Below are 12,646 nucleotides of genomic sequence, written 5' to 3'. Positions count from 1 at the left end.
TTACCATAGCTTTTTAAAAAAAATGACACCAGGTTATACGCATCCCTTGTCACTCATTTCCAGCTGATCAAAAACAGCATCATATTCGTAACAACAGCCAGAGTTACAATCAGGATGCAAACAACTTTCTCCCCAAAAGAAGCTAAACAGACTACAGAACAACTTTATTTCACAGTCTTAGCCCCATTAGCTATATGCTCTATGGTGCGGCAACTCAGTCTAAAGTAATTTAGCTCAGCTTTGGAATATGACTCATTCAGTTATATAATAAGATGAGAGCCACTGAAAGTTTTTGTGTTGATCCATATACACACATAATAGAGCCATTTCAATAAAGTAATAACGGTAAGTAGAATCATAGACACAAAATTGGAAAGAAACGGAGGAACGGTCCAACCAAACTCTTCATGAATCTCTCATCAACATCACTTGCAGGTGATGGCCAAACCTCTGTACAGCTTTACACACACAATCTCATTCTTCCCAGGCCTGGAGAGGTGCCCTTGTTAAGAAGTTATTTTTTATTGTGAGAAAAACTTACCTCTGTGACTTTCATTCTTAGTGCAAGATTCTTTAAACAAAGAAGTAACCAACCAATGAGTGAGGGTCCTGGAAGTCCTTACTTTAATGAGGAATATTTTTGTCTACAATATTTTTTTTCTAAATTCTTTCTCCCTTAGCTGGGAGATGAACGCACTATAAGCAAGAGGATGTGGAATGTATGGTCTAAATCAGCAGACAAGACATAGAATCTGAACAGAATAAACAACAAATGATATAAGGAAGTCCAGACAGGAAGTCAGAACCAGAGATGCCCATGGTCTTGGTATCTCGGGTGCATACTTTTATCTAAAGGTGCAGATGCTCAAACTAGCATCACAAAACATGGAGATATTTACGACTCATTGCCAAAGGTTATGCCCCGACTTTGAAAACTCAGACTATCTTTACAAATATAGATTTCCCGAGGGCAGGATTTGTGTTCTTTGAAATAACGAGGAGCCAACAAAATTTCCCCCCATATTTGAGCTCTGTCCATTAGCTACATCTTTGACTTCACTTTCCAACAGAAAGTTTCTTTCACCTTCTCAAATAAATGGGACACACTGACAAGCTGTGAATCAGCTGGAGCAAATTAGCTTCACTAATAAAGGGAGTTTCCTCATAAATTTGATGATTAGTGTTTCCTATTGCCCTAAAAAGATTTTCCAATTATTGAAAAATATTTTATAAAGCAAAACACTCAACACAGTATCAAAGTGACTTGCATTTTGATTTGAAAAGAAAGCTTAGGATGGTGGGACACTGGAGAGAAAAAAGAATGAAGAAAATCTGAGCTCTTTTCCTGCCTCTGTCTCTAGTCCTTGTGTCACCTTGGTCACACAGCCTATTAGAATCCATGAGCATGGAGGGAATTTAAAGAGGCATCTGGTTTAGCACTTTGGCCAATTTAGCTTTCTTCCCAACTATAAAGTTTCTTCACGCCCATACCTAAAGGATAGCATTTTAGGAACAGTATAAATAATTTTCCCCCAAGGAGCAATAAGGGCGGTAATCGCATCTGTGAGGCCACCAGACACCTCGTCTTCACTTTTTTGTTGTTGTTGCTAAGGCATTCACGATCGGGTTTTAAAAGAGCCTCAAGGAGAATACAAATACTAATATTTAAGAGGGAAAGCATGCAGCTAGTAAAGTGCCCAGTTGTCTGAGATGAATGCTAAGGTTGAGGAGGAGGACAGACAGATAATTGTTTACATATTTTTGATTAAAACAGATTTTTGTTTTCCACTGACTCCACTGTTTGGAAACACACCTAACGCATTGCTAACCAGACCAAAAAGTTGAAAGAAGATAATGTTTGGGAGCAACGTGTCTTTATGTTGGTGGCTCTCACATATCATAGAATAACAGGTTGGTGGACACACTTGGGAAAGGTGACGAGCCTCTAGGACTACTGGCAATTTTAGGGTATTAGGAGCTGCAAGATTGCCCTTATGCAAAGATTAACTTGGTAAGTGAAAACTGATCTTACCGCATGACTTTAAGCCAAAAGCCAAGTGTTGAAAATATGAAAATGTAAAACCTTATTTTTGTATTAGATAGCTAACATTGGCCCCTACTATGTGAGACGGCGCTGTGCCAGCATCATTCCCTTCTGGATATATATTCGGTTTAGAAGTCACATGCTTCTTAAAATTCCTCCAAAATGTAAAGATTCTTCTTGGTTAAGTAGTGGACACTGTCTTGAAGGACATTAACTACATAAATGGCTTTAAGAAAAATAACTGAGACTCACAGATACTTGGGAAAAATGAAATGGCTGTCAACGATTACGACCTTCATATTTTGAAATCAGTAATCATGGAAAAATCAAAGAACATTCTGTAGCAATTCTGTTTGAATAGAAAGAATGAAAAGGACATGATTGATGTGAAAGAGGAAAAAAAACCTCAATGTATTCATTTATTTTAATTAATTTTAAATCAATTCATTCTAGGACTATGAACTGTTCTATTTTTACATGAGTTTTTGAATACTAAATTGCAAACAGATTTTTTTAAAGGTGGAAGTAAAAACATGAAGTAAAGCTGAGGCCAATTAGTCAAAATCTTACCTGAAGTTGCTCTTTGTTCTCTTCTCTTCTCCACTCTCCCTGAAATAAGAAGGCAGATCAGTTACAACGAGCAGCCATGAAAATATGATGTAACCAAGATGAACGCCCAGCCCAGTTTACGGCAAATTCCAGATCGTCTCTACTTCAGGCATGTCCAACCTGCTTCTAGAGATGACTGGGCATAGCTGAAAGGGGTGAAAATTTTCTCAAATCAATTTATGGAAGTAAAAAATAAATGAGTATGCATCACATATGCTGCTGGGTTTTAAAAATCCAGTTAATAACAGTCATTTACTCAACAATAAGCCGACAAGCTGCTAATCCCCATGGAACGAAAAACACACCATTCTAGGTGGGAGCAAACACCTGCATAACATAAGACCACGGCCTCTTACAACCTCCTAGGGGAGATAAAGAACAGACAATACAACCTGAAATGAGATGTGCTTCCAAAGGGTACATGTTTAAAGATATGAGAGGATGAAACAACTACTTTAAGAAATAAGGGGATGCCCATGAAGTTATGGAGAAAATGGTATTTGATTTGGCCCTTGGGAGATACGTATGATTTGGGGAATCTGAAAAAGGGGAAGGATTGATTCTCGGCAAAGAAATAGTATGGGCTGGGTGAGCCAAGGCTATCTCAGCAAGAAGAGTCTGCATAGGGCTTGCTTTGAGAACCTGAAAGACAGCAGTTTTGAGCAGGAGGAGAGCGATCCTAGAGGTTAGGCAGAGAGGCAAGAGATTATGGACTGAGTATGTCAGCGGGAGCAGAGAGCGGGGAAGATGGATGTAAGAGAGGGCAGGAAGGCAGACCTAACAGGGCCCAGGGAGGGCCTCGTACGAAATGTGAAGAGCAAGGGAGGTGGAATGGTCAAGACGAATGTTCATCTAGGTGACTTGCGGTGTGATGATGCAATCCGGGGAAACGGTAAAAAGCGATGGGGGCACAGGGATGGGGCGTTCTGTTTTAGACTTAAGGAGCTGGAAGTGCTAAAGGGACACAGAGCTTGTGAGAGAGATCAGAATTGAAATTACAGATGCAGAGAATGTCCATCTTGAGAAGATGGTTGGACTGGAAGGGGGGAAATGGGAACGTAAAAGCAGACAGAACAGAGGGCTGGGCTGGAAACAAAAATGCTGTTCTTGTTTTGTGATGTAGGACCATGAGAAGACAGAAGAAGCAGAGATCCATGGAGATCAACAGAGCACAGTCGTTCATGGACCACAAATCAAGTTTTAGGAAGTATGGGGGGGTACCAACAGCATCCCATACTGCTGAGTTTCCATGTCTGCTGTGAGATAGAGATTGTGAGAACAGTTTTAGCAGAGCCGCAGTAGGGAACACCAGAGAGGCTGCGAGGGCTGGAAGAGTAGTGGGTGATGAGGAAGACAGGGCTGAGGAAGTGCCTTCTTGTTCACAATACTTGCCAGCACGAAAATGAGTGAGACGCAGCAATACTTTGAGCAGGAGTTAAGTCAGGGTTTCTGGGACACTTCAGCATATTTATGGGCCTAAATCAGAAACTTTGCACCAGAGCAGTGGTGTGTGTCAACACCACAGCTGAGGTGAGAGACTTGGTTTTGTGACGAGTAAGCGAGGGCCACCCTTCCAGCCATCACTTTCCTGTCAGCCATCGATTTTTCACAGATGGAGCCGCTTATTGAGCATTTACAGAAGCTGTATGTAAACTTTATCTAAGTTTTTCTACCAGCCCTTTACGTCTTTCAAAATCCTAAACCATAAGGTGGAAAATGTACAATCTTTCACTCGTGCAGCTGCCCAAAGTGTAGAATTCAGCTAACTGGCATCTTGATTAATGGCACATTCCATTCACTCGGGTGATTACCAGAGGACTTGTTTGATGCAATTTATTTCAATGATTCAAACAGATAAACGGCATCAATCGTCCGTTTAAAGGCTTCATTCATTACCAAGTGTGATGGGGCACCTCCTCATCTGAGACTTGGCTTGGGCAAGCCACTGAAAATTATTTTTGATGATCAATTTTTGTACACTGGGGGCTCTCAAACATTTTCATGAATTTTAAAAAATGTTATTCATGTCCTGAATTATAAATAAACTATATAAAAAAGATTTAAAAAAACCCCCATCTCTTTGGAGAGTCTTTAACTTGTGTAGGAATGAGTCATAAATCCTGAAAGTTGACCAGGAATGTACTGAAGGTAAATAATGGGGTGTGGTAGTCAGCCCCCAAGGTGACCCGACAGTCCTCGTGACCCTCCTCCTGGTGTTCCTGTTCTTGTGTGGTACACTCCCATGCTGAATTAGACTGACTTGTGTAGCCAATAGGATTTTGCACAAAGATGAAGTGTGGCTTCTGAGGTTGGGCCTTAAAACACATTGTGACTTCCATCTTGCTCTCTCTCAGATCACTTCCTCCCAGGAAGCCAGATAATACCAACCAGGACACTAAAGTAGCCTTATGGAGAGACCCAGGCAGCAAGAAATTAAGGCCTCCTGTCAACAGCCAATGAGGAACCGAGACCTCTTGTCAGTAACCAATGAGAAACTGAGGCTTCCAGTCAGCAGCCAATGAGGAACTGAGGCCTCCAGTTAACAGCCAATGAGGAACTGAGGCCTCCAGTTAACAGCCAATGAGGAGCTGGGGACTTCTGTCAACAGCCAAGGAGGAACTGAGCCTTCCTGCCAGCAGTCGGCATCAATTTGCCCGGCATCTGAGCAGCGCATATAAGATTGTCTTACTTACCTAGTGTTAATGTTTCTAGCCCCAGCCAAACCTTCACATGGCTGCGGCTCTGGCTGATATCCTGACTGCGACTTTGTGGGACACGCTGACCCAGAATCATTCACTTAGCTACTCCAGACTTTCCCAGAGAAACTGTATGTGATGGTAAATGTTTACCATTGTTCTCAGCTGCCAAGTTTTGGGTAAACTGTTATATAGCAATAATACTTATGGAATGATTTTTTTATGAAAGGTTAGGTTAATTTATCTCAACAGAATATACCTACAGCCATGTTAGCTGTGGCAAATCAGTCTGTCTCCCTGACTTTCTCATCTGGAAAGCGGGGATCAGAGCCTGCTTATCTGGATTGTCCTGAGGCTTAAATACATCCACATGCAGAGCCACCAAGAAATGGAGGAAACTCACACAAAATACTGGGGTTCAAGGTTTCAGAAGGGAGGCTGGAAGGCGTTGCTGATAATGTCTTTTTCACTGAGATTTCAAGCCGTTCTCTGCCCCCGTGTTACATGAAAGGGCTCTGTAAACTGTGGAGGGCTACAGAAATGTGTCTTAGCTTTATTATGCTATTACTTCTGTTATGGGAATCGACTTACATTTCTGTTCTTAGTTACATACACACTAAACCTCAAATGAGAAACATTAACACTAGGTAAGTAAGACAATCTTATATTGATCAAGGGACACGGAGATTGAACTGCTTAACTGGAGATAACCCTCTAGGTTTCTTTTTCAGTCTCTTTAGCTCGCTCGGCACAGGCGATCTTATCTCTGGGTGATCATCACCTGCACAGAAAGAGATGACTCTTGAGACCTACGTCTCCAGGTCCAAAATCTGCTTCGGTCTTAGGCCTACTGGAAATCTCTATTTGTGTTTTCTGCTTCACGACACAAGTCCTTAACTTACACCATTATATTCCCCTCCAAAACTGCTTATCTTCAGCGCCATCCTCCTATCTGCTCAGGCACCCAAACTCGGGACCTAAGAATCATCGGCTCCTCCCTTTCACGCAGCCTCAGATCTAACCCCTCCTTTCTTCCTGCCACTGCCCTTGTTCATAAACTTCATATTTTTTCCTGGCTCCATATTTTTTACAGGCTCCTAACCGATTTCATTGGTTTTAGGGATGGTTATGCCATCCCTGTAGTCTGACCCCAATTAAAGATTAAAATACACGTTCCTCAATATGAAATTTATGACCCTGAAAGATCTGGCCATGACCTGCCTTCTGCTACCATTCAGAACACTCACCAGTGATGCTAGGAATTGCACCTCTCACTCCAGCTCCCTGTACGTGACGTTTCTGCTTCCTGGAATGTCCTGTCCTGTCCTTCCTATCCATCAAAACTCTACTCATCCTTCAGAGCTGAGCTCCCACGCCGAAGCTTCTGTGAAGCCTTAGGCTTTGTGCCACCTCCCCCACCTCCCCTCTCCCTACAGAATTAATCACCCTTCTTTCTACGCTCCTTTGGCCCTTTATTTGCACCTTTGCTACAGTGCTAACTCCAGTGTTTGGTTTATAATTAGCTGCATGTTTATCTCCCCAACTGGACTGTGGCCTCCTTTAGGGCGAGGGGTGTATCTTCTTTCTCTCTCCTCACGCCTCACAGCGCCTGGAACACAAATGCTTGGGAGCGGGTTGCACAGAGAGAGTTATGCCCTATTCCAGCCCTCCTTCAAATGCTAAAGAACGTGAAATCAATTTTAGTGCTGTTAACACTGAGTGCAAGTACAACCAAGAACAGAGCTTTTACCAAGTATTTACATTACAACTGACAACCTAGAAAACTATTACATTAGAAGAGTGGGTGATAAAACAACAGAGGCTTTCAGAATAATGAACATGCACTTTGCCCTAGTTGTGCTTTATTGTGTCACAGATTCCACTTGAAGAACAAAACATTAAAGTATGGTTTGCAGCTCACTTCCCTTTAAGCCTGGATAGAGCACTCCACCTGTGAGGAATAAAAGCGGACCGTGATCTCATAAAAATGGAATTTGCAGGGTCCCATTTTTCTCCTGAGAAAGTGAACACTAAAATTCTGCATCTCATGGCGATTTATTTATAAAAACCGAGTCTTGATTTTTTAAAAAGCCATTTTAGACTTGGGAGTTGATATTGTTTCACGGAGAATCCTTAAATATATATCCATTTATAGCACATTTCAGTACGGAAATAGTCTCTTCATCGACGTGATTGTTTCTGATGTTTTAAAACCACAAGCACATAAATGGCAATCCAGTGATGTCTCACTAATCATGAGTGGGGCATTTGTATCACAGCTCAGTATCTCACTTCACTTCTAATGAACAGAAAATTTTGTGCATACATATATATGCACTTATGCTTATACACAGATATAAATCGTGGGTGTGCACACATACGTGTATATGTGTATGTATATGCATATATATGCATGTATATATAATGCACTGCATATATGTACATGTGAGATATACACACAAACACACACACACCCATATTTTTAGAATCGTAGTCTACAAATGTAAATAGTGGGTATACACATGTACATGCATATATACAATGCATTACATATATGTACATGTGAGATATATATATATATATATATATATATATACACACATATATACCTCCCACATTTTTACAGTCAGACATAGTCTAATCTCCAAAAGATCCTCTCTTCTACCTGCCTCTGTCCTTGTGTAATCAAGCCTGTCATGGAATCTTATCGAGCTTCCCTCATGCACTACCAGTTTCTCAGTAGCCAGTCCTGAGTGTGCATTCACTTGCAGGCATTTTATCTGCCCTGCTCCGAGAGGTATTATTAATCACATCCTGTTGCTAGGATACCTGAGAATGTTCATTTGTGTCCAATGTTTCTTTGGCAAAATGCACTATGAAGAAGGCATAGAATCATGACAAGGAAAATTACTGTGCACGTGCTACTTATTCAAAAAGAGGCAGCAGGGGCAGCGGAGAGTAACATAACTACCAGACGATATAATGTGAACTCCCATGAATTTGTTTTTTAACATCGTTTTGTTTCACCTAAATTTTAATGGAAAAACATTGGCAATATTTCTGCAAAATAAGAATCTGTAGTATGTCCGTACTTCTGAGTTAACTAGGCAAAGTGGAAGGAGGCAGGGTTTTGATTCTGTTTACTTTATGGGAACTCAGAGAGGAAGGGGCTTTAAGAATTACTCACTTCAAATGCCTCAATTTCAGACAAGGGTACTAGGTGACAGTGCCAGCTGATTTGCAGAGCCAACCTAAAGACGAGGTCACCACCATTGCCATGTTTAGCTATTTTAATGCAAGACTTATGAGAAAAGTAATCTTCAAAATGTGCATTTGGGTAATGAGGAGAAAAATGTCTTTATCGATACCTTAAAAACATGACTGCTGTTTTGGGTATGAGTATACCAAAGATTCCTGCTTATCGATTGTAATGAGAGAAAATATGAATATGTAAAATCCAGCTAAATGCAAGATTTTCTTCGTCAACCTCTTCCCACAGGACACAGCAGGATACAGTGAAATAAACACGGACTTTGGAGTTGGATGGACTAACTTTCCATCTTAACCAGTGGTACCTATGAGCTATGTGGTCTGGGAACAAGGCAAAGAACATCTCCTCAGTGCATGCTCCTTTCTGTTCTCTCCTCTTCTCTCTCTAGGGCTTGTGTGTCTGTGTTGTGTGCACACAAGACATATATATATATATACACACACACACACACACACACACACAGTAACTGTTTACCTATCATCCACCTATCAATTGATCTATCTGTACCTACTTATCTCTTGTACTTCGACTGAAAACAGAAACAATTTGAGTTTTACTTCCATTATCGTTTCCAAGTAATATTTGCACAGCGCTATCATTATATGCATGCTAATCGTAGTAGCTCGTGTTTACTGAACAACACTTGTGTGCTCACCACTGTCACCAGCATATTTTATGTTAATTCATTTTCTCTTCAAAATATTACACTATTTTAGAAACATTTTACCTATTTTCAGGTAAGGAAACTTGGTTCAAATTTGTTAAATAACTTTGCCAAATCACTGAACTACTTAGTGGCCAATAAATCATGAAAGGACAAAAAAATAGTTGGGAGGAAAAGGTAGGGAGGAGTCGGGTTAGGATATTTATCCATAAGCCATTTATAATCAGTTTCTAGGTTTGGAAGGTTCCCTGAATAAAGGAGCTTGTTAAAAATATTTCAGCAGACTTTTTTTTTAAAAAAAACTAGCTGTTTATTATTTATCATTTGCTTGAATGAATGAGCTGCCATTTTAACTGCTAAACACTTAATCAGAATATTTCACGAGTAGAATGCCCCAAAGACCTTCAGATTTTGAGCTTTTTTTTTAGTAGTTTAGTATTTAGTTAGTACCTACCACGAATTGGGCACTCTAATGACACTTGAACATCATTTAATTTAGTCTTCACAATAACTCCATGGAGGAGATGATAATTACTTCCATTTTCCAGTGGAGAAAAGAGGCTCAGAAAAGTTTCTGAAAGGGGCACAAGGTTCCAGTTAGTGATTGGCAGGACTTGACTGTGAACCCAGGGATTGGTACCCTTCCTGAGTGCACTGGCGATGGGGATTAAGGGCAGCTCTGCAGCGTGGGGAAGAACTCCATTTCCACTCTTGCGTGGAATCAGTGCGGGATTCTGGGCACTTCACTTACCCTCTCTGCATTGTATTTATCTGGAAATGGGGGTAATACTAGTTCTTACTTTGCAGGGTCATTGTGAGGGTTCAATAAAACGTTTACATGTTTGGTGTATGATGCTATCAAATTTATGACATTCTCACTTCAGCGCCTGGGAAACAGCAACCTGGCGCATTGCCAGGTGCTTCTCTTTATGGATGTTCCACATCAGGTGGTCCCTAGCAACACAGGATACTTCTTTATATTCTTAGGGTCAGTGGCTTCATTTACACAAATATTATAAAGTTCAGCCTTTGCGAGTTTCTCAATTTTTTTTTTTTTACTATCACTTCTCTCTCTTGCTTCCCCTTAGAATTTCTAAGAAAGAAACAGCTCCCCACTTGGCTGAAGCCCTTTCCTCTCCTCTTCGTGGCATAACTCTTTCCAAATACAAGTTGGCTTGATGAAACACACACTGACGTGGCAAAACCCTCCCTGATTAGGAGCTAAGGTGACACGATTTCAGAATCCAGAGTTTGTGGTTTGAATCCCTCCCCACATTCTGTACTGACCAGCAGCTGTGGAACTGCCCACAGTCTATTATGGTCTAAACAGAAATCGGAGGACCTCACTGCCAGAACTGACTCATTGAAACAAGTGGTAAGACCTTGAACAAGTAACCTGGCTTTTCCAACATTCATAGGTCTCTTTAGTTAGACAGGTAAATACTATCTTTTAATGATACCAAAAGAAATTGTACAAACAGGGATGTGAGAGGATCTCAAGTGCTGTACTATAGGGCAGGAACAGAGAAGCTTAACTGGGCCACTTTAAAGACCAGCTAGTCTACAGAATAGAAACTGGATAGTTTCTGTTTCTGTCAATTGTATAAAACGGCAGGCAGAGAAGTTTATTTTATTATTGATGTCAGGATTTATGCTGGTGTTGAAATGGCATCAGCCTCAGCAGACCCTATGGTGAACCTGTATGGCTGGGTTTAGAGAAAATCCACTTGCTCTTTTGTCTGTTTCTCTTTGGTGAGCTGATGCGTTGCGAGGACACTTAGACAGCCATTATGAGCACGCTGCGTGCTGGGAGCTCCAGGCAGCGTACCTCGCTGCAGAAAGCGGCCCTTCAGAAACATATCGATACAGATAGATCTGGGCCTCCGAGGTTGGCCGGCTGCCTTGGCAGAGCTGACACTCCATCTGCACTCCCCAGCCCTGGGGTCCGCCATCCATCACAGCGTGTAGAAGGCCTGAGAAAGACTGAGTGCACAAAGATTTTTCCTGGGCTGACCGCTCAGCAGAGAAATAGTACAGTCAGCATGAGAAACAATAGTTTTATGTTCTCTTGGAAATTCTCAAAGTACAGAATTTCTTCCCACTTAGATCCACCTGACAAGCACATAATGAATGTGACAAGCAACAGTTCCTTTCAGATTCCCAACACTGGCCTGGGTGAATTAAATCTTAGTGCAAATTTTGATATTCAGAACCTCATTCTGAAGCAGTCAGTTGTTGGCAGAGAAGTTTTTTGGAAGACTTTTAGATGAAGTCAGACTGGGAAAAAAAAAATCCCCAAAACAAAAAACCAACCTCATCCCCAGTGATTGCCAGGTCTTAAAACATCTCTGCAAAGTAGGAACTCTAGTCATAGTAATAGCCGCTTCAGCTACTGACCAAAGCCGGGATATGTTCATCTCTACTTTCCTTTGTACAATAATACATTTCGATTAAGTTGTGATGTGATGTGAACAATTTTTAAATGACATATTCTCAATGTCCTTGGAAGTTCATTCTGTAAAAGCAGCAGGAATGAATTATTTTGAAAACTAAAGAATCTTTTCATAACACACTGACTCACTCCTGTACTGCAATAACAATGACCATATGTTAAGAAGTGCAGTCAAATTTCCTGCCTGCTCAATCGTCTGGGCCTTCGTAAATTGCTTAACTAATAGAATATGCTAGAAATGCCTGTTTCTTGGTTTGGGCCTTGGAAATCAGGTAGCTTCTACTTCTTGAGTCTTTTAACAATACTTGCTGTGACAGAAGCCGGCCACCAGGTAAGAAGTCAGACTACCCTGAGACTGCCATGCTGCGAGGAAGCTCAAGCCACCCACACATGGAGGCCACATGGAAAGCGAGCTGCCTGGACCATACGGGACCCTCAACGCACAGTCCCAGCCATCCCGACCCAGGTGCCAGACATGTGTGGATGATGACACCATCCTGGATGTGGGTCCTCCAGCTCCAGTCACCTCAGCGAACAGCCATACAGATTAGACAAACTGCCCAGCTGAACCCTTTCCAAATTCCTAACCTACAACACTGCAAGCAAAATAAATGTTTGTTTGATACCATTAAGTTTTGGCATACTTTGTTATGCACCAACGGATGATAAAAACAACTTCCTTTCTGTTTGCCTAGTAAGAATATTTATTGATATACCTATCTGCATACACCAATATATACTGATTTTTTTCCCTTAAAGCAGGGCTTACCTAGATTCCGTCTTCCCTAAGATGGCTTGCTCAACTATGCCTATAAGTATGTTCTGTTATCCAGCACTGTGGCATCTAAATGGCACCTAAACTTGTTCCTGTTCAGGAAAAAGAATAAAACTTGTCATTATTAGGAGTACG

At 41.2% G+C, this 12,646-nt stretch overlaps 1 protein-coding gene across 3 annotated transcripts in view; it reads right to left on the bottom strand.

Moving 5' to 3' along the window:
- CHST9 (carbohydrate sulfotransferase 9) overlaps positions 1–12,646 on the bottom strand; it is a 187,364-nt gene that overhangs the window by 111,009 nt on the left and 63,709 nt on the right. For 2 of the 3 annotated variants that reach the window (XM_031690310.2, XM_031690312.2), the window contains one exon: positions 2,615–2,653. In XM_031690310.2, the coding sequence (XP_031546170.1) occupies positions 2,615–2,653 (39 nt within the window). Of the gene's footprint in view, positions 1–2,614; positions 2,654–8,014; positions 8,104–12,646 lie in introns of those variants that run through there. The other variant, XM_072949069.1, reaches the window with a different exon arrangement.

This window comes from Vicugna pacos, chromosome 24, assembly GCF_048564905.1.
Source record: "Vicugna pacos chromosome 24, VicPac4, whole genome shotgun sequence".
NCBI classification, from domain to species: domain Eukaryota; kingdom Metazoa; phylum Chordata; class Mammalia; order Artiodactyla; family Camelidae; genus Vicugna; species Vicugna pacos.
This window is presented reverse-complemented; position numbering and strand designations above follow the sequence as displayed.